This window comes from Mesocricetus auratus, unplaced genomic scaffold (assembly GCF_017639785.1).
Source record: "Mesocricetus auratus isolate SY011 unplaced genomic scaffold, BCM_Maur_2.0 Super-Scaffold_4256, whole genome shotgun sequence".
Lineage (NCBI taxonomy): Eukaryota > Metazoa > Chordata > Mammalia > Rodentia > Cricetidae > Mesocricetus > Mesocricetus auratus.
Window position 1 is genome coordinate 90,668,195 of NW_024429182.1, and position 27,582 is coordinate 90,695,776.

General features: G+C 38.3%; 2 protein-coding genes across 2 annotated transcripts; both read right to left on the minus strand.

Moving 5' to 3' along the window:
- Positions 1-6,626: 6,626 nt before the first annotated feature.
- Positions 6,627-7,571, minus strand: LOC101825937 (olfactory receptor 490). The gene has a single exon (XM_005075711.1). The coding sequence runs from the start codon at positions 7,569-7,571 to the stop codon at positions 6,627-6,629; it is 945 nt and encodes a 314-aa protein (XP_005075768.1).
- Positions 7,572-17,285: 9,714 nt separating this feature from the next.
- LOC101826193 (olfactory receptor 507-like) lies at positions 17,286-18,231 on the minus strand. The gene has a single exon (XM_005075712.3). It carries the CDS (start codon positions 18,228-18,230, stop codon positions 17,286-17,288), a length of 945 nt encoding a protein of 314 aa, XP_005075769.1. The 5' UTR covers position 18,231.
- Positions 18,232-27,582: the final 9,351 nt, after the last annotated feature.

A 27,582-nucleotide genomic window follows, 5' to 3' on the forward strand; every position in this document is an offset into this window, starting at 1 on the left:
ATGCAAGCCGAAGGAGGGGGCAGGCGGCAGGAGGCAGTGGCGGGTGCCCATGGGGCCAAGGCCAGTGTCCATCGCAGGACCTGGAGGCAGGGTACATGGTTCTCTGGCCACGAGGCTCAGGGTAGGGTGTTGGAGCCTGCAGTGGGAGTGCTTATAGCACAAATGCCTCTTGAAGAGGGCTGGAACTGTAGGAATGAATGACACAGTTTTCCGTGGCAAGGGAAGCAGCTGGAATCCCGATGAGCACTCACCTCAGGGCTGTGCCAGAAACCATGGGTTTGCACAGGCAACGTGAATGAGAGCATGGCCCAGCTTTGCATGGTATCCCAGAACAAAATGTTGCTGCCAGATGGCAGAAAGCTAATGGGGGTTGGGAAGGGGTGGGTGGCACTCACCTTGGGACCCAAGCCAGCTGGCTGGCCACCTGCAGCAGAGGCTTTCACCTCTGTGTAGGCATGGACTTTCTACCCTGACACCAGCTAATGTGAAAGGTCAATGCAATATGGAATATAATATATTTATTTACCAGAATAAAAACTTACACACAAAAGGCTGGGGAGTCAGAAGCATGGCAGGCTTCCAGAGGAAGAGAGAAGGAGGACCCTCTTAGGGTCCTCCTTGTTACCTAGCTTCTCTGGGACTGATGATTGTAGCCTGGTTATCCTTTGCTTTACATCTACTTATGTCAGTATATATAGAGTTTGTCTCTCTGGATCTGGGTTACCTTATTCAGGATGATTTTTTTTCAAGTTCCATTAATTCATTTTTAAATTTCTCATGAAGCATTTATTTGACTATTGGTTCATCATCTTGATGTAATTGTCCTCTCTTTCAGTAGCAACATTTGCTGTGATAAATCACTCAGTAAAACCAACTTAGAGAAGAAAGGGTTTAGTTGTTTTTTACTTCAATGTCACAGTCTGTCATTGAGGTAGGAATTAAAAGATGGAATCTAGAAGCAGAAACTAAAGCAGAGACAGTGGAAGAATGGTGCTTACTGGCTTGTTATCTATGGCTTTATCAGCCAGCTTTCTTACACTACAAAAGATCATCTGCCCAGAAGTGGCATCACTCACCATGAGCTGGGTCTTCCCACATCAATCATTAAACAAGAAATGCCTCATAGAAGTGTCCAATGGTCATTGTAAGGGAGACATATTCTCAACTGCTCTGCCCTCTTCATAGATAGCTGGTTTCAAATTGACAAAAATTCTAACCACCACATCATGTCATTAAACTGCAGGATGATGGGGGTGGGGGGCTCATTCCCAAGTATAGTTGCTGACCCAAACAGAGAGATCAGAAAAGAGGAGAGGATAAGTCAGCTTTCTATCCCATTGAGCCCCTGAAACTGGGAGAGTGGGATGGTATTGCTTCTTCAGTTGTAATTGTGTGAATTACAGAAAGTGCAACCCAAAGAATGTCTGTTGTCTAAGGTCACCGTTTCACCATTTTTGTAAATTAGGAAGCTCAGGCTTGTAACTTTGTAGCCTGTGCATAACTGGAGTTCTGGTATGGAAGTTCCATATTATCATCAGTGAATGAAACCCTGAAACTCAAGAAGATTTACTAGTATGTTATCCCACTAGTCCTGAGGTACCCAAGCAGTTAGTTTCCTTTCCTTTGCAAGTATCCCCATAATTCCATTTTTAAATAATGAGAACCAAAAGTATTTATCTTAAGTCACATTCATTTTAAAGAAGTAATTGAATATAATCCAGTTCTGATAGGGAGGCCTCTATCTTTACTATGGAAAGGACTTACTAAGAAAAATGTGTCAAAAACAGAGTCACCTAATGTCAAAAACAAAGTCTTGTCATGAGAGTTCTACAAATCTGATCATTCCCTTCTCAAGGAGTGGACCTTAAAGGATGTCAAATGTTTTTACCATGAACTTTGCCATAGCCTGAAGAGACTGCTCAGATGTCCAGGAAACATATCCACAATCAGCAAATCAATTATTTTTCATCTTTTCTTTCATTAATTGGCTTTTTTCATTTACTGAGGCTCATTATTTATTTAAGTTTATTGAGATCCCTGAAGTATGGCGAAATTCAAGTCCAGAGAAAGAGAAATACATTTTTTACCTAAATGAAGCATCTAGTGTTGTGGGAAAGCAAACCATCAGTATGTAACAATCATTACACTATGTACTAACATATATTAAGTTATTGTAGTCAATTTAGTGTGGGTTATGGGATACTTTCTCAGGCATTTACATTTGGTCTTCTTTATTCAATTAACCCAATGTAGCAACTCACTCACAGAAATGTCCAGAAATTTATATCATAGGTGTTTCTAGATCTTATCTAGCTGATGATTAGTCGGGAGCACCATGGCAACCATGTCAATGATTGTAAGACATAGTAAGTAATGCAATTCTTTTGAGGATTAAGAAAGACAATAATTTCTTTAGATTTATGGCTACAGCTGATGCATGGAGGATAAATTAGAAAAGAGTGAGGACAGAAGAGGAAATCTTTGTAGAATTGTCATAGGTTAGCCTACATAAACAGAACACACACAAGTGAGAACACATACCTGAACATATATAAGCATACTCACATATGCAGACATTCAAAAACATGAATCAAGAGAATGTTTTAAGTGATAGTAATTAAACCCACATGTTATTGGCATAAAAACAGACACATTAATCAATGGAATCAAATTGAAGACCCAGATATTCACACACCTATGGTCACAAGATGTTCTTTTTTATTAAGAAGCTAGAAATATTAACTGGAAAAAAAGAAAGCACCTTCAATAAATGGTGCTGCTCAAACTGAGTGTCTACATGTAGAAGAATGCAAATAGACTCATGTTTATCACTCTGCCTAAAACAAAACTTCGAGTAGATCAAAGATCTCAACATACAATGAGACATACTGAACCTGATAGAAGAAAAAGTGGGAGACAACCTTGAAAGCATTGGCACAAGAAACAACTTACTGAACAAAACAGTGTTAGTAAATAAAGGGAAAGTTATCCTGGCCATCCAAAGCCAGTCTATACCTGCAAGTGTTACAGCTGTGCAGGGAAAAGTATCCTGGCCATCAGAAGCCAGGCAATATTTACAGCTCTATCCTGGTGGGAGATGCTTTCTCCCACAGGAATGTAGCAGTCTGTCCCTCTCCAAGAGAGCTGTTACAGCTCAGCTCTGCTCCATTCCACTAAGGGGATTTCCTGACAGAGACATCCATTACTTCTCTGATCCACTCTGCTAAGGGGGTTTCACCCTCAGGAATGTAACAATTCTACTCTTGCTCTGGCAAAAGCTGTTACTTCCCTGACTCACTCCATTCCAGTGAAAGAAGGTTTTCATACAAACGTCTTACAAGAAATTTATTGGTAGGAAGGAATCAAGGAGAGTGATTGCCTCTGCCAAGGCATAAAAAGGCAGCTCCCAACTGAACAGGTACAGGTCTTATATAGGTTTCCAAGGGATGGATTTTTTCCAGGGTGGAGATTTTCAGCATGGGATTTGGTTGGATTTCATTCCCTAAGCTTAGACAAGCTCAGAGACGGGATGGATTTCATGCTCAAGGATTGGTTGGTTTTTGTGCTGAGCTCGTCAGGGATAAAGTGTATTTATTTAGTTTTTGTTTCAGGACTGAAGTATGTTTCTTTCATTGGTCCTTTTTTACCTTTTAGCTCTGGTTTCAGTGTCAGGTTGTGTTTCTTTGGTGGGCCCTTTTATTCTACAATTAACACACTGGGATCAACAATTAACAACTAGGACCTCACAAAAATAAAGAGCTTCTATAAGGCAAAGGACACCATCAACAAGACACAGAGGCAGTCTACATAATGGGAACACTCCTCTACAGCTGGTGAGAGTACAAACTAGTGCAGTCACTTTGGAAATCAATATGGTGGTTTCTCAGAAAAATGGGAATAAATCTACTACAAGACCCAGTTATACCACTCTTGGACATATATCCAAAGGATGCTCAATCATACCATAAGGACACTTGCTCAACTATGATCAAAGCATTTTTATTTTTAATAGCCAGAACCCAAAAATGATCTATATGTCCCTCAACTGAAGACTGGTAAAGAAAATGTGGCACATTTACTTAATGGAGTATTACTTATCTCAAAAAAGCAACAACAACCAAACCACAACAACATGAAATTTGTAGGCAAAACCAAACAACAACAACATGAAATTTGTAGGCAAAACCAAACAACAACAACATGAAATTTGTAAGCAAATGGAAGCAATTAGAAAAGGACCATCCTAAGTGAGGTAACCCAGACTAGCTCTTAAGTTACTGGTAATCAAGCTACAATACACACACCTGGAAGGGTAGGTAAATCCAGAATAGAGTAAAAAGTCCTTACTTTCCTGAGGACCTCATTCATAAAGGCCTTGATCTATATTGACTGTGACCAATTGGATTATGAAGAAATATCTGTTTTAGTCAAGGACTATTAAATGCTAATCACATCTTAAAATGCTATCAGAGGTTCATGTTAAATGAACAATGTGGTCAGCACATCTTAGTCATGTTCACACATAATATTAAACCTCTTAACAGTGTAATTTGTGTAAAGTAAATGGGAAAAGGGTCAACTTAAATATTGGCATCAGTGAAGATGGAGATAAATGGTGGAATCATGCTAACCAGAATACACAAACATGTTGTTTTACTGTAGGAGCACAGACAAAAGAGAGATAAAGTGCTTTCATATTTCTGAATCTATTCACTGAGTAGATGATGTGATTTATTACTGGAAGGGAATGAGTTTGAAATAAAAGGGACTGCATACAAATATAAATACAAATTAATTATTAGTATGGATAAATTAACATTCTGTGGGAAGGTGCAGAACACTTTTTCCCAGGCTCAATATGCAACATTAAAAAATGTTTATCTAGGCATCAAAGACCCAAGGGGAATCTCAATGTGAAACACCCACAAAACAAGTAGCTAATATTAGAGTCAGAGGACAGGACAATAGTTCAACTCTTATGCATATAGAAATACCCTTCTAATAGAAAATCTTGTCAACAAAAGATTTACAAAATTTGTCTCTTTCATAAAATTTTGTATCATTCTCTTTCCTTATCACTCATGAAGTTAGTTTAATACAACCAGCATGCATGTACAATGGTGAAGTCCTGAATTTTACTTAAAACAGAGGTTTACTGCAAAAAATGTCAGAAAACAAAGTATCCTCATGGAGAAATCTCCTAACTACATTGTTCTTTTTTCATCATCAAAGAATTGGCCTTAAGCATGGCATATAATAAGAAGATACCTTTGATCCTGGCCTTTTCCTTACACTGCAGTACCTCTTTCCATGTCATGTAAAACATTCAGAGCTTATTGAATGGTATCCTTTGTTTTCTATGGATTTTTATAGCAGTCTTCCTGAAATGGCCAAATGGTGTACAAACTGGTAACTGAAGATGAATCAGAGTGTTGCCCATATGAAAAGAAGAGTACATTTCAGATAGTGGAATTGTGAGACTGTGTGTGAGAGGGTATAGAGATCACAGAGCATGTAGACAAGCTTAAGGTTTTGAAATAATAGCAAATGATTAATTCATAAAGACCATGTATTTTAAAAAGTCATGAGAGATAAGAAGCAACATATAGGGCATAATAATAAATATAGATCTTTGCCAAAGCTGACAAACCCACACTGGAGAAAAGACATCATCTTAAACAATAGTACTTTGAAATAGGATATCACTATGAAGAAGAATAAAACTATATGCTTATCTATCACCTGTGAAAAATCAATTCTAAATTAACCAAAAACCTCAGTGTGAACCATGAAACTCTGAAACTATGGAAGAAAATGTATACATCCTCTGCAAGATATAGGTATGGGAAAGGAATTTTGATATAGAACTCTATTTGCCCATAAATTAAAGCCAACAAATGACAAGTAGAACCTCATAAAACTGATTAGAAAATGGTGTTCATATGAAATAATCTGCTTTATTCATTATGTTAATTACCTCTCCAAACCATCTATGACTTACTTGTAAAAAACACCTGAGAACCACATTGTAATCAAGATGACATATTAAGTTAATCATCTTATTGGCACTATCTACTGGAGGTCAGCTTGAAGTAAAGACACTGACAAAGAACAATAATAGATCAAATTTGATCATAAACTGACAAATTTTCTGACAAAGTAGAACCACAGAAAGGGAAGGGAGAAGATGCCCTTATGTTCCTCAATTAATTGATCCAATTATGAGATTCCTAAGCATAAAGAAACAAGATAGGAGAGATCAACAAATAAAAATGTAAAGATAAAATGATATAAAGATTCTCAAGGGGTGCTGGGGATATGATGAATAGGTAAAACACATTGATTCTACCAGTCTCTGTATTCAACTCTCATAAATAAAAAACGAAATGATTTTGCGTGGAAAAATTTTTGGTTATACATGAAATGTATTAGGTACAACTTATCATGTACATATAATTTACTTTATAAACACTCGCACTGTGCATTTACTACAAAACTCCAAGTCTAGTGAAATTTATATTATGACATTTATTTCACCAATCAATAGCCATTTTCCATTTAGTACAATATATATGATGTGTCATTACTATACAGCATGTGCAAACATAATGAATTAGGAGACATATCTAAGAAAGTATTTTCTTACTAAACTGTCTCTTCAGAGCACCCTTAATCTCTTTATTTTTAAGGCTGTAGATGAGGGGATTCAACATGGGGACCAACACCATATAGAATACAGACACCACCTTGTTCTGATCCATTGAGTAGCTGGACTTGGGCATAACATAGATGAATGCGACAGTCCCATAGAACAGCATGACTGCAGTGAGGTGAGAGGTACAAGTAGAGAAGGCTTTGTGGCGGCCTTCAGTGGAACGCATCTTCAGAATAGTGATAAGGATATAGGAATACGAGATGGCTATGACAAACACTGTGATCATAGTAACTGAGCCAGCTGAAAATGAGATAACAACTCTAGAAACACTGACATCAGAACAAGAGAGTTCCACCAATGGAGCAAAATCACAGAAAAATCCATTGACTCGATTTTGTCCACAAAAGGAAAGAGAAAAGAAGCAAAAAATAAAGGAGGAAGCATTAAGAAACCCCCCTAAATAAGATCCCAAAACCAACTGGACACAGACTTGTGAGGACATTTTGGTTGAATAAAGCAGTGGGTTGCAGATTGCCATAAAGCGATCATAAGCCATGGCAGCCAGAAGAAAACATTCACATGCCCCAAAGAAAGCAGCTGAGCTAAGCTGGATGCCACATCCAAGATAGGAGATGGCATTTTGCATTACCAGGAAGTTGACAAGCATATTAGGTGTGACAGAAGATGAGATGCCTATGTCAACAGTAGCCAAGTGACTGAGGAAAAAGTACATGGGGTGATGGAGCTGGGAAGAAACTATGATGAGAAGGATGGTGCTGAGGTTCCCAGACACAGTCACCAGGTAGATGCACAGGATGATGGTGAAGAGAATGACTCTAAGGACTGGATCATCTGTCAAGCCCAATAAGATGAACTCCGTCACTGCAGTGTGGTTCTTATCCTCCAGGAAAGCCATGTGACTTTGTAGTTGCTGCCAAATCTAGACTGTAATGGAGACATTACAGGAAGGGATTTATAAATATGTGTCTGCATTAATATATATATATTATAGGAATATATAGATATATATATATATGAAAAAAGTCACTGCACGTTTGTAAGCCTGATAGACTCTGGAGGACAAGCACAACTCTGTCCCAGATCTCTAGCACTGGGCAGGAAGAATTTCACCCACAAACATCTGGGTGTTTCTAGTCCTGGCAGACTCTGGATGACAAACACAGCTTCTCTCTCTCTCATATTCCATGGGATGGCATGGATAAGGGAAATATGCCTTTGCCTACCACTTGCCACCTGTGAAAGGCAGGAGAGTTGACCTCAGGGGCATGGGAATGGAAAAGATGGCCCTGTACCTCACCGGGGCAAACAGTAGAAACAGCCCTGGAGTTGTAAGAGCAAGAGAAATGGTCCACCTTCTTGACTCCTACTACATTGGGTGAGCTAGCCTGGGTAGTGCTGGAGAACTAGCCTGGGAGGTAATGATGAGAGAAACCTGGTAGGCTGCCCAACCCAGCTACCACTCAGACCCAGAACCAGGAATATGAGGTAGCCCACCCCAACACCCACCTCATTCATGAACTGCTAGAGCATGTGAACAGGCTAGACCTGCAGATTCAAAGCTACAGGATCTCCATGACACAAGGCAACAATAGTACATCCAAGGGGAGATCCAGTGAGGGGCCAATACTGAGGGTGTAGTAGAAACCAGAGGCCTCAAACCAGACCAATGACTCATTGCAAGGAACACTTACAAGAAAGATGTATAGACTAAAGGGTATACTGTGTGACTCACTGCCACACTAGAGCTTTCATGACAAGATTTTTTAAAATTTATTATTTGTTTGCTTGTTTGTTTTTTTGGCTTTTAACTTTCAGTTTTAAAGTAGTTTTGGGAGGGAGGTTGCAAGAGCAGAGAACAGAAGTGAGGGGACAGAAATATGAGTGGGATTGGGATGTATGATGTGAAATTCACTAATAATCAATAAAAAGTTAAAATATATCATTCAAAATACATACTTAGAGTATTACATTGGGCACTCAGTATTTGTATATTCATATGTATTTAATCTTTCATAAATTTCAAAATGAAATGTTAGGAATCTCCTTTAATGTATCTTTCAGTTACATTTAATCTATATAATAAAATGTGTCTCTGGATTTAAAACTAAGGATGTTAGTGTGAGTGAGGTTTATGAAAATAACAAAGCAGTTATCATATGTACAAGAAAAATTAAATTTTACTAATGTAAAATTTGTAGTGGTTTTAAGTAATTTGTCCTTTAAAAATCATTTCCAAATTAATTGTACTGAATTTAATATAATGTATGGTATTCTATTTCCATGGAATAATATTAAGACTCTTATTGATTCAGGTTTTTTAGTAATTTGAAATTGTTAAGTAACCTACTGTTATATAAGAAGCACTAGAATGAGGACACAAAACATAGGCAAAGTGAATTCAGTATACTCTTATTACACTAAAGTGAGGAGCTTATGTTAATTTGGGAGAGATAGCAGGCCAGATTTTCAAATAGAAAGTCTGTGGTTAGGGACATGGGTCATCAATTCTGTCAGCTACCTGATTACCTTAAGACTAATTTTTATAATGAGAAATAAAATTTTTTGGAAGAACCAAAAGTATAAATGGGAACCCTACTATAAATTTATTAAATACTTTAAGTACTTATTAATTAGACTGTTGCCTTATCATTAATCACATACAAATATGTGAACACTATTTTTAATAATATTAGTAAATGCTTATTCCCACACATACCAAATCCTGTATTAACATAATGTTGTTTTCAAGCTGGAGTGCAACAGAATGAAATAATGTGATTGCTTACTAAGTACATAGGTAAATATTCAACCTGAAATATTAAGTTTACCCAGGTTCCCCATCTAGGAGTAGGCTGACTCTCATCTATTGACATTTTTAACCTTATATTCTTGGGTTTGTCCACAGTGTCTAGAGACTTTGACCCTAAAGCATTCAGTTGGTAAACAAAGTCTTTTTTTCCCATGAGGTGTTTGTCAGGAAATCACCAGTGTCAAAGCTAGTGAATTCATCTTGAATTCATCTGCAGTTGTTCTTGAATTTTAAATTTACATGTCAAAGAGACTATGTGGGTTTCCCGACTTCTCAGTGTATGGATAAATAAGAAAGTAAGTTCTGTGTCTAATTATTCATAGGAATTTGACTATGAATACATAAATCATGTTAATTTTTTCTTAATTATACTTGACTTCTTTGTGTTGATAGCATATATATCATGTATTCAATAAAGGCAGGGGGAAGTCTTTACACTCACCTTTTGAAATAAGGATTCATTCCAAAGTAGAAAGCCAAGATAATTAGAGCATGGTTTTATATCCTCCTAGCTGTATCCAACAGTCATTATTTATCATTGGGAGTAACTCTCTGAAGAGTCTCAGGATTCAAAAGTGAAACCATATCCCCAGGGACTATTATCTCATGTGAAATGAGCCATTCATTACACACAAATTTAAAGGAGTAAATTTGGATTATAGTCAGATGTTTCTCTCCTGACCGCTTGGTCTCAAATATGTGGCAGCCTCTTCCCAAATTACCACACAGAGGATTATATTACTTGTAAATGCTCAGCTGATAGATCAGGCTTGTTAATAGCTAATTCTTACATTTAAATTAATCAGTTTCTATTAATCTGTGATTAGCCACTTGGCTTGGTTCCTTCTCTCAATGTGGTATTCCCATCTTTCTCTCTCTGCATCTGCCAGCAACTCTCTGATTCTGTCTTTCCTCATCCCAGCATTCTCAGTTTGACTTTACTCCCTAATTGTATCCTGTTCAGCCATTGACCAGTCAACTTGCTTATTAAATCAATCACAGAGACATATATTCACACAGTGTAAAGGAATATTCCACAGCATTGGATATTTTGTTTTTATGTAAGAATTGGTTCATTTTCATTTGATAATTATTGGAAGTATATGATAACATAATTGTCTCAAGTAAATATTGGTTCTAGGTTTGTTTTACATTTTATATTGGTGGAATCGGAGATAAAAAGTAGACAACATTGTCTCTTTCATTTAATAATGAAGGAGACATTTCACACTTTTTCATCTGTGTGTTTTATACTAAGTGATGTGATATACTTCCTTAGGTACCTTGGGAAATATGGGAAGGGAAGAGGTGTAAAGTTGAATTTTTAAAAAAAGGAAACAAGTTTTTCACAGCCAAAGATACAAAATATTGTTATATAGAAAACTGTGAATAAAATGATACATGGCTTATCCTCAAGTAAGAATTAGTATCTCCAGCTGGGTGTTGGTGGTGCATGCCTTTAATCCCAGCACTCAGGAGGCAGAGGCAGGTAGATCTCTGTGAGTTCGAGGCCAGCCTAGTCTACAGAGCAAGTTCCAGGACAGCCTCCAAAAGAATACAGAGAAACCCTGTCTCGAAACCCCACCCAAAAAAGAAAAAAATTAGTATCTCAAAATTCCCACCTCGAGCAGTTTTTGTCTTATATATTGTGATGGAATTTGGTAGAAACAGTATTACTGAGGTAGAAGACCCAATCTGACTTCTGGCAACCTTAATTTTTTGGAGTCCTTCACTCTATCTTTGATGCAATGGGTGACCACCAAGCACTAACCAACTTTAATTACTCCACCATTCAAGATCTCTTGTTCACTGTCCAATTCCCAAAGTACAATCATTCTTAAAATTCTGAACAATGCCAGTATTTTATTGAGTATTTTTGCATCAATGTTCATGAGGGATATTGGTCTGAAGTTCTCTTTCTTAGTTGTGTCTTTGTGTGTCTTGGGGATCAATGTTATTGAAGCCTTATAGAAAGAGTTTGGCAAAGACCCTTTTGCTTCTATTACGTTGAATACAATGAGAAAAATTGGTATAAGCTGTTCTTTGAATTTCTGGTAGAATTCTGCACTGAGGCCATCCGGACCTGGGTTTTTTTTTTTTGGTTGGGAGACTTTTGATGACTGCTTTTATTTCCATAGGGGTTATAGATATATTTAAATTGCTTATCTGTTCTTGATTTAATTTTGGCAACAGGTAGCTATCCAGGAAGTTGTCCATTTCCTTTAAATTTTCAAATTTTGTGGAGTACAGGTTTTCAAAGTATGACCTGCTGATTCTCTGAATTTCTTTAGAGTCCGTTGTTATGCCCCCCTTTTCATTTCTGATTTTGTTAATTTGCATGTTCACACTCTGCTGTTTGGTAAGTTTGGACAAAGGTTTGTCGATCTTGTTGATTTTCTCAAAGAACCAACTCTTCGTTGCATTGATTCTTTGTATTGTTTTCCTAGTTTCAACTTTATTGATTTCAGCCCTCTGTTTGATTATTTCCTGGCATCTACTCATCCTGGGGCAGTATGCTTCTTTGAGTTCTAGAGCTTTCAGCTGTGCTGTTAATACTCTAGTATAACTATTCTCCAGTTTCTTCATGTGGGCACTTAGTGCTATGAACTTCCCCCGTAGCACTGCTTTCAAAGTGTCCCATAGGTTTGGGTATGTTAGGTCTTCATTCTCATTAAAATCTAGGAAGTCTTTAATTTCATTTTTTATTTTGTCTTTGACCCAGGAATGTTGCAGTTGTGCATAATTCAATTTCCATGATTTTGTAGTGTTTCTGCATTTTGTGTTGTTGTTGAATTCTAATTTTAATACATGGTAGTCTGGTAAGACGCATGGAGTTATTACAATTTTTTGTAGCTGCTGAGGCTTGATATGTTGCCAAGTATGTGGTCAATTTTTGAGAAGGTTCCATGTGATGGTGAGAAGAAGGTATATTCTTTTTTATGTGGATACAATGTTCTATAGATGTCTGTTAATCCCATGAAAAATCGGATCCAAGAACACATCAAAACAATCATTCACCAGGGATGCAGGGATGGTTCAACATATGAAAATCCATCAATGTAATCCACCACATAAACGAGCTGAAAAACAAAAATCACATGATCATTTCACTTGATGCAGAAAATCTATTTGACAAAATCCAACACCCCTTCATGATAAAAGCCTTGGAGAGATCTGGGATAACAGGAACATACCTAAACATAATGAAAGCTATATACAGCAAACCAACGGCCAACATTAAACTAAATGGACAGAAACTCAACGCAATTCCGCTAATATCAAGAACAAGACAAGGCTGTCCACTCTCTGCATACCTTTTCAATATTGTACTTGAAGTTCTAGCCAGAGCCATACAACAACAAAAGGAGATCAAGGGGATACAAATTGGAAAGTAAGAGGCCAAACTTTCACTATTTGCAGATGATATGATAGTTTACATAAATGACCCAAAGAACTCTACCAGGGAACTCTTACAGCTGATTAACACCTTCATCAAAGTGGCAGGCTACAAGATCAACTCAAGACCATCAGTAGCCCTACCATATACAGATGATAAAAGGGCTGAGAAAGCAAGAAACATCACCCTTTGCAATTGCCACAGACAACATAAAATACATTGGGGTAACGCTATCCAAACAAGTGAAAGACCCGCATCGCAAGAACTTTGAGTCTTTAAAGAAAGAAACTAAAGAAGCCCTCAGAAAACGGAAAGATCTTCCATGCTCTTGGATACATAGGATCAATGTAGTAAAAATGGCAATCCTGCCAAAAGCAATTTACTGATTCAATGCAATACCCATTAAAATACCAGAACAATTCTTCACAGACCTTGAAAGAACAATAATCAATTTTGTATGGAAAAACAAAAGACCCAGGATAGGCAAAACAACCTTACTCAACAAAACAACATCTGGAGGCATCACCATCCCTGACCTCAAGCTCTATTATAGAGCTGTAGTCCTGAAAACAGTTTGGTATTGGCACAAAAATAGACAGGTAGACCAATGGAACCGAATTGAACACCCTGATATTAACCCATACATGTATGAACATCTGATCTTCGACAAAGAAGCTAAAAATATACAATGGAAAAAAGAAAGCATCTTCAACAAATGGTGCTGGCATAACTGGATGCTGACATGTAGAAGAATGCAGATAGAGCCATGTCTATCGCCTTGCACAAAACTTAAGTCCAAATGGATCAAAGACCTCAACATAAATCCAGCCACACTGAACCTTTTAGAAGAGAAAGTGGGTGGTACCCTTGAACAAATTGGTACAGGAGACAGCTTCCTGAACATAACACCAGTAGCACAGACAGTGAGATCAACAACTAATAAATGGGACCTCCTGAAACTGAGAAGCTTCTGTAAGACAAAGGACACAGTCAGCAAGACAAAAAAGCAGCCCACAGAATGGGAAAAAATATTCACTAACCCCACATCTGACAGAGGGCTTATCTCCAAAATTTATAAAGAACTCAAGAAGCAAGTCTCCAAAGCACCAAAGGATCCAATTAAAAAGTGGGCTACAGAACTAAATAGAGAATTCTCAATAGAGGAGTCTAAAATGGCTGAGAGGCACTTGAAAAAGTGCTCAACATCCTTAGCCATCTGGGAAATGCAAATCAAAACAACTCTGAGATACCATCTCACTCCTGTCAGAATGGTTAAAATCAAAAACACCAATGACAATTTATGCTGGAGATGTTGTAGTGAAAGGGGAACACTCCTCCACTGCTGGCGGGAGTGCCAACTTGTACAGCCACTTTGGAAATCAGTATGGAGATTCATCAGAAAAATGGGAATAGACCTACCACAAGACCTATCAACTCCACTCTTAGGCATATATACAAAAGATGCCCATTCATACAACAAGGATGTATGTTCCACTATGTTCATAGGACCATTATTTGTAATAGCCAGAAATTGGAAGCAACCTAGATTCCCCTCAACCGAAGAGTGGATAGAGAAAATGTGGTATATTTACACAATAGAGTACTATTCAGCAGAAAAAAATGGAATCCTGAAATTTGCAGGCATTTTGATGGCACTAGAACAAACCATCCTGAGCGAGGTAACCCAGTCACAAAAAGAGAAACATGGCATTTACAATCTCATATATGGATTTTAGACATAGATTGGGGAGTGCCAGCCTACAATCCCATGGCCAGAGAGTCTGGGAAACAGAATCTGCATTCTGTGCCTGATGGAAGCAGAGGCAGACTCCCTCGGCTAAGCACTGAGCTGAATTCGAGAAATGCAGTGACAGAGAGGGAGGACTGATGAGCAAAGGGGTTAATACTGGGCTGGTTTAACCCCCAGAAACAACTGACCTGACAAGGGTTAGCTCTTGAATCCCAGACTGATGCCTGGGAATCCAGCATGGGACTGATTGAGACCCCCTGAATGTGGCTGTCAGTGAGGAGGCCTAGGTAATCTATTGAGCCTTGGGTAGTAGATCAGTATTTATTCCGGGTATACAAATGGAATTTGGGCTCCCATCCAACAATGAGAGATGCACTCTCACCCTGAAGTCTTGGGGGAGGGTCTAGGCCCTGCCCTGGATGAAATGACAGACTATAGACACCCCCATGGAGGGCCTCACCCTCCCTGGGGAAATGAGGAGATATTGGTGGGGTTGGTAGGAGGGCGTAGGAGGAGGGGAGGGAAATGGAGAGGGAACTGGAATTGACATGTGAAGCAACCTTGTTTCTAATTTAAATTTAAATTTAAAAAGAAAAAGAAAAAAATCTGAACAACGCCTACAGGAAATATGAAAAAATATCTAATGTTATTAACATATCCCAGTGGTTTGTTTCTCTTATATATTGACATTGGCTTCTCTGTTTACAATCTTGTGTTTCAGTTCAGTGGATCAATATTTTTCTCTGCTTTTGACAGGGATAATTGAGGCTTGTCTAGACATTTAATTAGTCCTGATATGCCACTTGTTCTTGACTATATTAGATCCAATTTCAAAGACTGAGTTTCCTGTCCCTCTGTAGCTGTGTTCAGTGCAATGATTGTTTGCTTGAAATTTTCTATGTTTCTGTAGGGGGTGGAGTCTGGGGATTTTCTCTTTCCTATTTTTATGTGGGTTACAGGAAATGAATTCAAGTGATCAAGGTTTTACCATGGAGCTTTAACCTGTTAACCCATCTCACTGAAACTACACACACACACACACACACACACAGAGAGAGAGAGAGAGAGAGAGAGAGAGAGAGAGAGAGAGAGAGAGAGAGAGAGAGAGAGAGAGAGAGAGTCTACTAACCTGATTTATCACCTTCTGGGGATGCTTAAAGAATGCTTATTCTGTAAGGCATAATTTAATATTGGAGATATACTTAGCATTTTATCATTTGTTCCAGTTGTATGCACCAGAGGGCTGATAAAAGTGAAAACTCTGTCACTGTTTGAACAGAAGCCTAAATGCACATGAATGCAATAGTGCATTCACACAGCTTATTCACATAGTTACTACATTGCTTGGCATGCTCCTCACATCCTGCAAGCCTTTCTTAGGTTTTAGGTTCTCAGTGACATTTGCATGGTGAAACCCTTGCCTGTGGCACATCAACCCCACATACATGACTTTGGCTTTGTCATTGATTTTTGCTTTATCAAAAGTTTTCAATCTCTTCTACTACTCTAAATCACTTACCTTTCAGTTTTATTGTCAAGATCTCTCTAAAAATATCCTTTTCATAGCCTCACTGTTGGACTTATAAACTTTAATCTTTTGTAGGAAATCATTTCTGCTATTATTCTAGTGTTTTGCTTTCCTTTGTCCTTTCAAGCTCAAGATTAAGACTCAGTCTAAAGTAGGCCAAAGTAAGAATTCAGTGTTTGAATTTGACAGCAATTCAGATTAACCATAGTAGGTTTTCTTGTTTGTTTGTTTTTTGTTTGAAATCTCACAGTACCACAAGCTTAAACCACACATCAATTTTTTATGGATACAAAAAACCCATATGTCAGAGAAACTTTTCTATAAAAAACATTTCCACCAACTTAATTCCCAAGTAGCTCCCTATCATTTCTTTTACAGTCTGCAGAAATAACCGTGTTTATTAGGTTTATCATAGGATAAACCTGTTGTTGAACAAGTTACACCATGAAGTCTTATGATAGGCTTTAGTAAGCTTTATTTTCTTATAACAGTTAGTGGAGCTACTCAATTAGCATTGGAGAGAAAGGATTATTGTTAGCATGAAGTTTTTGAGGTCCTAGTCCCTTATGAACTGACTCCACTGATGTGTATCTGTGGTCATACATTACCAGGGGAACAAAGAGTAGAACAAAACTTTCCAATTTATAGTCAATAAAGAGAAGAGACAAAAAACTTTCTGATTGCCAAATATCCTTTATGCCATGCTTCTAGTACACTAAGAATTGCCCACTAGGTTCAGCCTCTCTGATTCTATCCTTTCCAAAAGAACTAGAAAACATATATTTAACAAACACATGAAACTTTAGGGGTAGGTAAAATGCAACCTGTAACAAAATTGACTATGAAATATTTAAAAATATGAAAATAATTTCAAATTATTGTGACAGATCATGTTTTATATGAATCATACTTTCTGTTAATTAAAGAATTAATTTTATTTTGTTAAATGTAACTTACTATATCCCTTTTATTTCTTCTGTAATCTGAAAATAGAACTCTGATATTTTTCAATGTTCTTTATTGCTGATAATGTATTGACACTTTTTCAATCACAGACACTCAAATTTCATTAATATATCTATAAGATATTATTGAAATATCAATTCCTACAACATAAAAATATTTCTAAGAAAATATTTTCCTATCAAGTTGTCTCCTCAGGGCATCCTTAATCTCATTATTCCTGAGGCTGTAGATGAGAGGGTTCAACATGGGGATCACTACTATGTAGAACACAGACAATACTTTGTTCTGGTCTGTGGAGTAGCTGGACTTGGGCATCACATAGATGAATGTGATGGTGCCATAGAACAGAGTGACTGCAGTGAGGTGGGAGGTGCAAGTGGAGAAGGCCTTGTGGCGGCCCTCAGTGGAACGCATCTTCAGGATGGTGACAAGGATGTAAGTGTAGGAGACGGCTACGACAAGCACTGTGCTCACAACGACAATGCCAACAGAAATAGTGACCAGAACAATAGAGACACTGTCATCAGAACAGGAGAGTTCAACTAAAGGAGTAAAATCACAGAAAAAATGGTTGACTTTATTTGGTCCACAAAAGAAAAAAGAAAAGAAGGAAAGGGTGAAGGACAAAGCATTAAGAAAGCCACTTATGTATGCTACTATAAGCAGCTGGACACAGACTCGTGTGGACATCTTCACGGAATAAAGCAGTGGGCTACAGATTGCCACAAAGCGATCATAAGCCATGGCAGCTAGAAGGAAGCACTCAACTGTCCCAAAGAAAGCACCTGAGCCGAGCTGAATGACACATCCAAAGTAGGTAATGGTACTTTTCTCCTCCAGAAAGTCGACAAGCATATTGGGTGTGACAGAAGATGAGTAGCCTATGTCAGCAGAAGCCAAGTGGCTGAGAAAGAAGTACATGGGGTGATGGAGCTTGGAAGAGACTCTGATGAGAAGGATGGTGCTGAGATTCCCAGACACAGTCACCAGGTAGATGCACAGGATGATGGTGAAGAGGACGACTCTCAGGACTGGGTCATCTGTCAATCCCAATAAATTGAACTCTGTCACTGCAGTGTGGTTCCCATCCTCCAGGAAAGCCATGGGACAGCGTAGCTGTTGTCAAATCAAGTCTGTGATAGAGACATTACAGGAAGGGATTTATAAAAATGTCATCATTTCCAGCCACTCAATCTTGGGATATAACAAATAAATATATCATCCAAAGACATCTGACAGTTTTAGTTGACAATATTTTAGTCAGTGTTCTTCCCAATAATGTATCTATTGCCTTTTTAATTATACATAGCAAAATATACCTATGTGGTTTTATAGCTGAATTTTAAAAATGTGAGACTTATGTAAAAAACAAAAGTTATAAATACCACAAGACTGAAAATGTGTAACCACAGAATTATGTGATGAAGGCTTAAATAGTGGCTCACCTTACTAAGTGCTTACTAAGCACCAAGGCAAGATATACAATTTTATATATGGTTCTTTAGCTTCCAACAAGTAGCATTAAGCAATCTTAGTAATTCTGCTTTATTGAGAATATTTAATTTAAAAGTGGCAAGAAGCCTAGAATCTGCATATGAACATCAGGCAGACTGACTTTGATCTAAACCTTGAATCACTATTACTTATGAAAGTATCACAATGAAGTTCAAAGTACATATACATTTCAGATGTACAACAGAGTATTTTTGCAATTATGTGCTTAATACACAAAATCTGAGCGTTGTTAGTACAAATTTCATATAGTACATTAGTGAATCAAGGCCACATCAAGAAAACTTTTCTTACTCAACTTGAAAAATCAGAATCAGTGTTTTAGAAATGGAGTGTGATGGAATGAAATCACATGGTTTTCTACACAGTACAATGATGAGCAAATATTCAACCTAAGTTAAAAATTTTGCCAAGTTTTATCCAGCTCAAGGCTTCATACACTCTTCTCTCAAGATTTTTGGCATTAATCTTCTGTTTGGCTAAGCTACTGAGTTACTTTGGTACTAAAATATTCTGTCAATAAATAAAGCAGTTATTACCACTAGTGGTTATCACTAGTTCACCATCAAAGCATTTAAGGATAGTGACTTCATTTGCCTGAGTAGTAATTTCCTGTGTTCTTAAAAACCATGCTGGCCTCTGGTTTCATCTGTGGCTAGATAAATAAGAAATCTTGAACAGGGAAGGTTACCTGAATTTTCAAAAGAGTGTGAGTATGGAAGTAGAAGTTGGTCCAGCTATTTTTTGTTCAAGTTTACTGCCTTATTTCACCTGACTTGTATGTCCACTAAAGCTTATAAATTTGGGTACATTTCCAAAGTAGAAAGTATTTTCCAAAGAAGAAGCTAAAATCAGTAAGCCACATTTACCCAAATATCTCAAAATTTACCTCTTCCAATATGAATTCATTGTGAAGTAATAAGGTCAAAGCTGCTTTGCTTTTATTGCTGCACAGCTGTCTCTTACTGTCCTCGTTTGTCCTCAAGGATGTGTCCCTGCTGAGCCTCTGGATTCAGGTGTGAATTTAAATCACTGGGGACCATCATCTCAGTTCCATTGAGTACTGTGCATTTCATTTTATATACACACACGACCACTTTTTGTCAATCTTAAGTGGTATTTTCCTCTTTTGTAAGAACTAACATGCTTCCATTTGATAGCTATTCCAAGAATATGATAAAATTATCTCAGGAGAATATTGGTTTTAAGTTTATTTTATAGGTCAGGTTATAGTAATATAAACCAAAAATACAATGATCAATTTTGCTTCTTTCATTCAATATTTGTTCAATTTATAATTACCTTGTTAATGGAAATAACACTCTTCTGAAATTTTCCTGAACCTTCTATGATGTAAAATAGAAATTTGCTTTCACTTCCATATATATCTAAATTGTTCCACTTTGCTATACAGTCAATTATTCTCAGTGTACATATGTAGTACACTTTCCATTTGTAAGAAGAACTTTCTTTTCATGCTCAACTGTGACTGACAGCAGTTATAATCTTGCACATGACAACATATGCTTAGAAGGGACCATGACAATCATATAACTTAACAGAACAATAACAGAGACTTTTCCACTGAAGCCTATGCACACAATGCTGTGGCCTTTTGACTTGGCTTATAGTAACTATCAAACTATCAGATGTTAGAAAGTTAACTCTAACATAGTAAAACTATTTATAATTAGCACAGTTATCAAGTAAGAATTACATTCACAATATCCAGTCCATTTTCATTTGGCAAATTCAGAAAAAATACTGCATTATCTATCCTATCTCATTGAATCCAAAGTTTTATACCCAACTCACTTTATATCCTAACTTGGATTACCAACCCAATACTACCCTTTTATGTGTCTTTAAAAATCTTTTCTGAGTTTCTTTTCTCAATATGGAAAACTATTTTAAAATCTAATTTGTTAGATATTAGGATTGCTACTCCCACTTGTTTCTTGGGTCCATTTGATTGAAAAACCTTTTCCCCACCCTTAACTCTAAAATAATGTCTATCTTTGAAGCTGAGATGGATTTCTTCTATGCAGCAGAAGGATGGATTTTATCTTTGAATCCATTCTGTTAACCTATGTCTTCTTATGGGCAAATTAAGACCATTAATATTGAGGAAAATTAATGACCATTGATAGATCATTCTCACTTGTTTTGGAATGGTAGGTGGTGGTGAAACTGTATGTGTATTTCCACCTCTTTTTCTTTTGCCTGTTGGTAAAGTGGGATTATCTAATGCCTATATTTTTCTGGTTATAGTTAACTTCCTTGGGTTTGAGTTTTCCTTCCAGAATTTTCTGTAGGGCTGGGTTAGTGGCTTTGTCATGAAATATCTTGTTTTCTCCATCTGTATTGATGGATATAGTAGTCTTGGCTGGCATCTGATGGATATAGTAGTCTTGGCTGGCATCTGTGGTCTCTTAATGTTGGTAAAATATCGATCCAGGACCTTCTGGCTGCATAGTTTCTATGGAGCTATGGAGAAGTCAGATGTAATTCTGATAGGTTTGCCTTTATATGTTACTTGGCCCTTTTCCCTAGTTGCTCTTAATATTCTTTCTTTATTGTGTATGCTTGGTGTCTTCATTATTATGTGGCAAGGGAATTTTTTGGGGGGGGACTCTCTATTTGGTGTTTTGCAAGCCTCTTGCACCTTCATTGGCACAACTTTCTTTAGGTTGGGAAAGTTTTCTTCTATTATTTTGTTGAATATGTTTTCTGGCCCTTTTGAGGTGGGTTTCTTCACCTTCTTCTATACCTATTATTCTTAAGTTTGGTCTTTTCATGGTTTTCCATATTTCCTGGATATTTTCTATTAGGGATTTTGTTGGACTTAAAATTTTCTTTGGTCGATGAATCTATTTCTGCTAATGTGTCTTCAACACCTGAGATTCTTTCTTCCATCTCTTGAATTCTGTTGGTTATGCTTGTATCTGTAGTACCTGACAGTTTTCTCAGCTTTTCTATTTCCAGCATTCCTTCAGACTGTGTTTTTTTATTGTTTCTTTTTCAAATTCAGCCCTTGCACTATTTGAATTGTTTCTTGCAATTTTTGCTTTCTCTTTTCTTCCATTTCTTGCATTTTTGGATTGTTTTTTTCTTCCATTTCTTTAAGGGATTTTTTCATATCCTTTGAGGGCCTCTGTCATTTTCATGAAGTTGTTTTTAATGTCATTCTCTTCTGGTTCATTTGTGTTGGGCTGTTCAGGTCTTGTTGGAGTAGGGTCTCTGGACTCAGGCAGTGTCATATTGGTTTATCTGTTGCTCCTTGTGTTTTTATATTGTCTCCTTCCCATCCATTCTTGAAGTGGGTTCCAGGAGGTGCCGCTTCCTCTCCTGGTGTGTGTGGGACAAGGGTTCCCTTTTGGTGGGTGTAGCAAGTCCAATGTTCTGGTAGCTCTCCACTTCCTGGTCTTGTGGAATGAGAAAAGGACTAGGATGCTGGGGTGCTTTGGATCCCACTGGGAAGGATGGGAACCCCGGTAGTATACCCCAGGCACAGGAGTATGGCCTGGAGTCAGGCCCTGATAGTGTTAGTCATGTGGGTGGAGCAGGAGACTAGGATGCTTGGGTGCATTGGCTCCTGCCTGGGGGTGGAAGCTACAGTGGCAGTCCCCAAACACCAATAGTGGCCTGATCCCGTGGACGGAGAGGAGACTAGGGTGTTTTGGCTCCCACCTCTGGGATGGAAGATGCAATGGCAGTCCCCAAGCACCAGCAGGCTACCCGGTCATGGGCCCTGGTTTACCTGGACCTGTGGGTGGAGCAGGAAACTATGGAGCATTGGCTCCCACCACTGGGATGGAAGATGCCTCGGTAGACCCCAAGCATAGGCAGCCGCTGTGGTGGAGTAGGAAACTAGGGTACCTTGGCTCTCGCTGCCTCTGGGATGGAGGCTGCAGTGGTAGTGCCCAGGCACAGGCAGGTGGCCTGGAAATCTCACAGAAGTGAGTTTTCTTTCAATAAATATCCTAGGACATCCCTAAATTTGTGTAGTTTAATATTGCTGCTTCAGCTGGTGTCAGAGTGATTCATCCAGCCCCCAAAACTCGGGCTCGATGAGGCAAGCCCTCGGGGCACCTGTGTCCCAAAAAAAGTGGCAGCACTGCAGTTTCGTTTTTTCTGTTTTCTCTTCTGAGCAATTCTAGCCCCTCCCCTCCCTGCACAGGAAGCCTTGCTGCCTGGTAGCCGGACTTTCCCTGTCACCTGTAGAGCACAAATCACCGATAAACCAGGCCCTGATTGTGCTGCTAGGTTAGCGCTGTGCCCTTCCTCTCCCCAACCTGCAACTGAGCACCGCAAGTCTACACTATTTGCCCACCCACCCAAGCCTGCGAGCTTGAGTGTGTGTCCTCTGCTAGTACAAAACTGTGCATACTTCACCAGGCCATGCAGTTTGCATTCCCTGTTCTGCCTGAAAAATTTTATGGCTGTTATCTGTCCATGGGTCTCCCAATCTGCACAGGCTTTTCCCTCCCCAAATCTGTTTGCTAGTTTGCTGTACAAGCTGTTTAGAAACTTTCAGTTGTTACTTGGAAAAATACCGAGGTTTCACGGAGGAGCTGTGTTTGGTGGCACACATGTGTCCCTGCTGGCCATGCATAGTCATTGCAGGCAAGCATCCTTATCTCAACTGAAGATCATTGGAAATAAAATTTTGCATTCTGGTATTTAAGTTTGTGTTAAGATTACCTACTCTATACCATGGCAGATAGTCTTACGATGCAGAATGTTAAAGATCTCATTGCTTATTAGATGAATAACATCATGGGAGAGGATTATAGCATCCCCCAAATATATTTATGTCTAATGCTAACAATTAGCTTCATAATCCACATAATATCCTGGAAGAGAGGGCTTGATCATAAGGCAGAAGGCAGGAAAGTTGTGCAAACTATTGGTAAATTAGACACAAAAATTCAAAATATTCAGGTCAATGGGGAAATTGTACAGATGATCAAAAAATTAGATAAAAAATTCAGAATCTTCAGGAAAAAGAGGAACTGGCCACCAGAGTAGATAGATAACTTGGAACTTAATCAGAGCAATCTTCAAGACACATTTAATTCCATGTTCACTGCATTTATGGCCAAAATAGAGTCCAGCCAGGAAGAAGTTACCAAATTAGCAGGGACAATTCATTCTGTGTCTGAAGACAATGGCCATTTAGCATATAGGATTATATATCTAGAAGGCAATTTACATACCATCTGAACCTCTAGGAACAAAAGTATTAAATTCTTGGAATCATGTATAAAGGATAAGTCAAAGGAACTTGCAAATTCTATTAAGTCCTTAGGGGAAATTTTTGACCAAGGAAATTCAATCACTCAGAGAAATGGTGGACACCAGACTGCAGTTATTAGATGGCTTACAATCTGAAACATCAGATTCACCAGTTCTAGCACCAAGTCATGACAGAGGTATACCTACAAGACACTGAGGAGATCTTCCTAAGGTGGCTTTTCTGTTAACTGGGATGGAAAGGCCAGCATCCTGGAGGCACCAGAATGAGTCCATCACTTAGCAGTGGCAACCTATAACAACGAAAGACCTGAGAGGAATAAATCAGGCAAAAGTAGCTTACAGGGTCCACAACCCCTATGTAAAGGTATTGCTGAATTCTTGAGCAAGAAAAATAGGATCACTAACACAGATTGGGGTAATTTAATATTAGCAGTGCTGGACCATTCTTCCCAAATACAATGGAGGGCTATGTGAAGACAAGAAGCCAAAGCCCTCTACCTTCAATGTTTGAAGAATGACTTTGTGGCTTCCCAAGATAAGATCCTTGGTGAAGATGAATATGCTAATTCACAGGCCCAAGCTGAATTTGATGAACATACACTATCTTTATGTCATACAGCAGTTCTGTATCCTTTGAATAAGGTTCATGAACCAGGAGAAAATTTGAACTATATTCAAAAGTGGTACAGGGTCCTAGAGAAAGGTTCCCTGTATTCTTACAAAGATTATCCAGAGAAGCAGACTTACAGGTAACCGATTCAAATAGTAGGCCACTCCTTATAGAATCTTTAGCTTATAAGATTGCAAACCCACAATGCAAGCAGGTACTGTGGCCAATAAATATCAGTTCAGCGCCATTGGATGAATGGGTCTTTATACAGCTAATATTGAGTATAATGGCCCAGAAATAGTATCCTGGGTAGGAGAAGCCATTTCTAAAGGCCTAAGAGGCATCAAGATGACAAATGGCCTAACCGTGAGGAGATACAGACTTGGGTTGGAGACGCAATCGCCAGATGTTTAAAAAGATATCATAATACTAGATGGTTTAACTATGAGAGAATAGGACATTTTAGTAGAACCTGTAGACAAAGAATTCCTAGAAATAATGCTTCTCCTATGAATGATTCAAACAGAAGGCCTCAGCCTTCTAGATTATGCAGGCAATGTAGCAAAGGCCAACACTGGACCAATGAATGTAGGTCGACCATAGACAAACAAGGTAACCCTTTACAATCAGGAAACTCCTCCAGGGGCCTATCGAAGGCCCCCATATCAAAAGTGGTTCAGTGCGGCACCTGCACCACAAGTAACTCCGAGGTATCAGGAAAAGAAAGACCCAGATGTCTAGCTGTTTGTATTAAGTAGTGTCTTTATTTTGCAAGTGCTAAGAGGTCTCTCTCTTGTAGGAGGGAGAAGTCTTATATATGGTCAACACAGTAGAAAAACCCAGGTGGAAGAGAGCATGTTTTCATCGTGCTAGATGTTGATGCCAGTGGGGCAATGCAGGGGCAGTAAGCCAGGACTAGAAAACAGGATGCACCTGTGAATATCAGCTGAGAAACAACTCAGAGACCTTGTAGGCTAGGCCCCAACAGCTCAGTGATTCCCAGTCACTGTAGAAGAAGGTTTCTCTCAAGACAATTAGAAGACCCATTGCCTATAGTAATAGAACTGTGGATGACAAATTAGTTATTGAGGATGAATCAGTTGATATAGAAGAAACAAAAAACGTATATTTTGGCAAACTTCTATACAGGATTACAGACCCAAATTACTAGTTAAAATGAATAATAAGATATTTTTGGGGATTCTGGACACTGAAAATGTCACCATCATAACCCAAAATCATGGCCCTCAAGTTGGCCCTTAAAAGAAGTAAATGTTCAATTTTTAGGGATTGGGACCCTATCTCAAGTAAAGCAAGGTACAATATGGGTGGAGTACATTGGGCCAGAAGCACAAAGAGGAAGATTGAGGCAATATGTCATAGATATTACTATAAATCTCTGGGGTTTGTTACAGCAATGGAATACTCACTCATTAACATTCCTCCTGTGTCAGCTATGAATCATAAGCAGTCTGTTAGTGGTAGAAATAATATTGTAAGGAACTACAGTAAACGGATGCAGCACATTCAGGCTGTACAATTACGGCATGGTAGGGACACACCTATAGAGGAACCAAAAACACTACCCTTGAAATGGCTAACAGATGAACTTGTCTCGGTAGGGCAATGGCCAATGACCCCTGAGAAGTTAGAGGCTTTAGAAAAGCTAGTTCAGGAACAGCTAAATGCTGGACATATTGAAGAATCAACTTGCCCATGACATTCCCTTGTATTTGTTATCAAAAAGAAGTATGGGAAATGGAGGATGGTTACTGATCTGAGAGCTATTAACAAAGTAATTCAGCCTATGGGCTCTCTACAGCCTAGGATGCCATTACCTTCTCTGATACCTAAAAGATGACCAATTATAGTAATTGATCTGAAAGATTGCTTCTTTACTCTACTTTTACAAGAAAAAGATAGGGAAAAATTTGCCTTCACAGTGCCTACCTATAAGAATTCTCAACCAGTTAGAAGATTTCAATGGAAGGTTTTGCCACAGGGATTTTTAAAGAGTTCACTTTATGCCAGTAAAAACCTTTGGAAATAATTTGCCAACAATTTCCTCAAGCCATAATTTATCTTTATAGGGATGACATACTGCTGGCTGATTCAACAAAAAAGATTCCATCTGAACAGGAGAAACCTGGGGAGGAAGAAAGATGACATCTCATCCACAAGGTTATATTCTATGTGTAAGGAGACCTCATAAAGGGAAAGACAAGGATTTTGGTTTTGTCTTCACAGGAAAACCCATCTCCAAGCAGTGAAAAAATACTGAGAGTCTGGGTACCTGAAGAAGAGAGGATAGCTACCCAAAGAACCATCAAATGGGGAAGAATCTAATGTTTAGTATCAATGTCTAATTCTCTTAATTTTGTCCTTGTACTGTTTCTCTTTACTTCCTAATGCTTTTGAAGCTGGTTGGAGTTGGATTGGCTCTCCTCCTCCAAATTCAAGCATGTTGTTAAAATAAAATTCAGAATTCCTGTATTGTATCAAAGAGCCATTGATATAAGACAGAAGAAAACAAAACTAGTGACTGTCATCCACTTATATTCGGTTCCTTTTCGGAAAGTCTAATTTCCCTCATGCTTACTATCTTCCTTATTTTTGCCTTTCCCGGTATGCATATATATAAAAGCTGAAAATTTCTCTGTTAACACCAATGTTTGAGTTTTCCAGAAAACAAGGAATTTCCTGGCATTAATTTTCAAACACTTCAAGAATAAAATGGGGCTCCACTTCATCGATGCCACCTGACAAGTGCCATCCTAAACTGGTTTGGGAATACAATTCTCGACACAATTTTGAACCAATGAACTGATACTATGCACCTTCTATGTCTGGCCAGGGCTTCAGACAAGAGCTTCAATCAAGCATCTCCCACCAATAGAGATTGAATGCAAATGAGACTCTTGTTACACTAACATTGTTTTTCCTGCAGGATCCCATGAGGTTGTCATCATCCCATTTCAGCAGGAAGTAATTTTGAGAATACTGTGCCCTCTTTTCCTACTGTTGATATTGCAGAATAGTTTACACCTGTTAGTGTCAGTATTCAATTATTTTAGG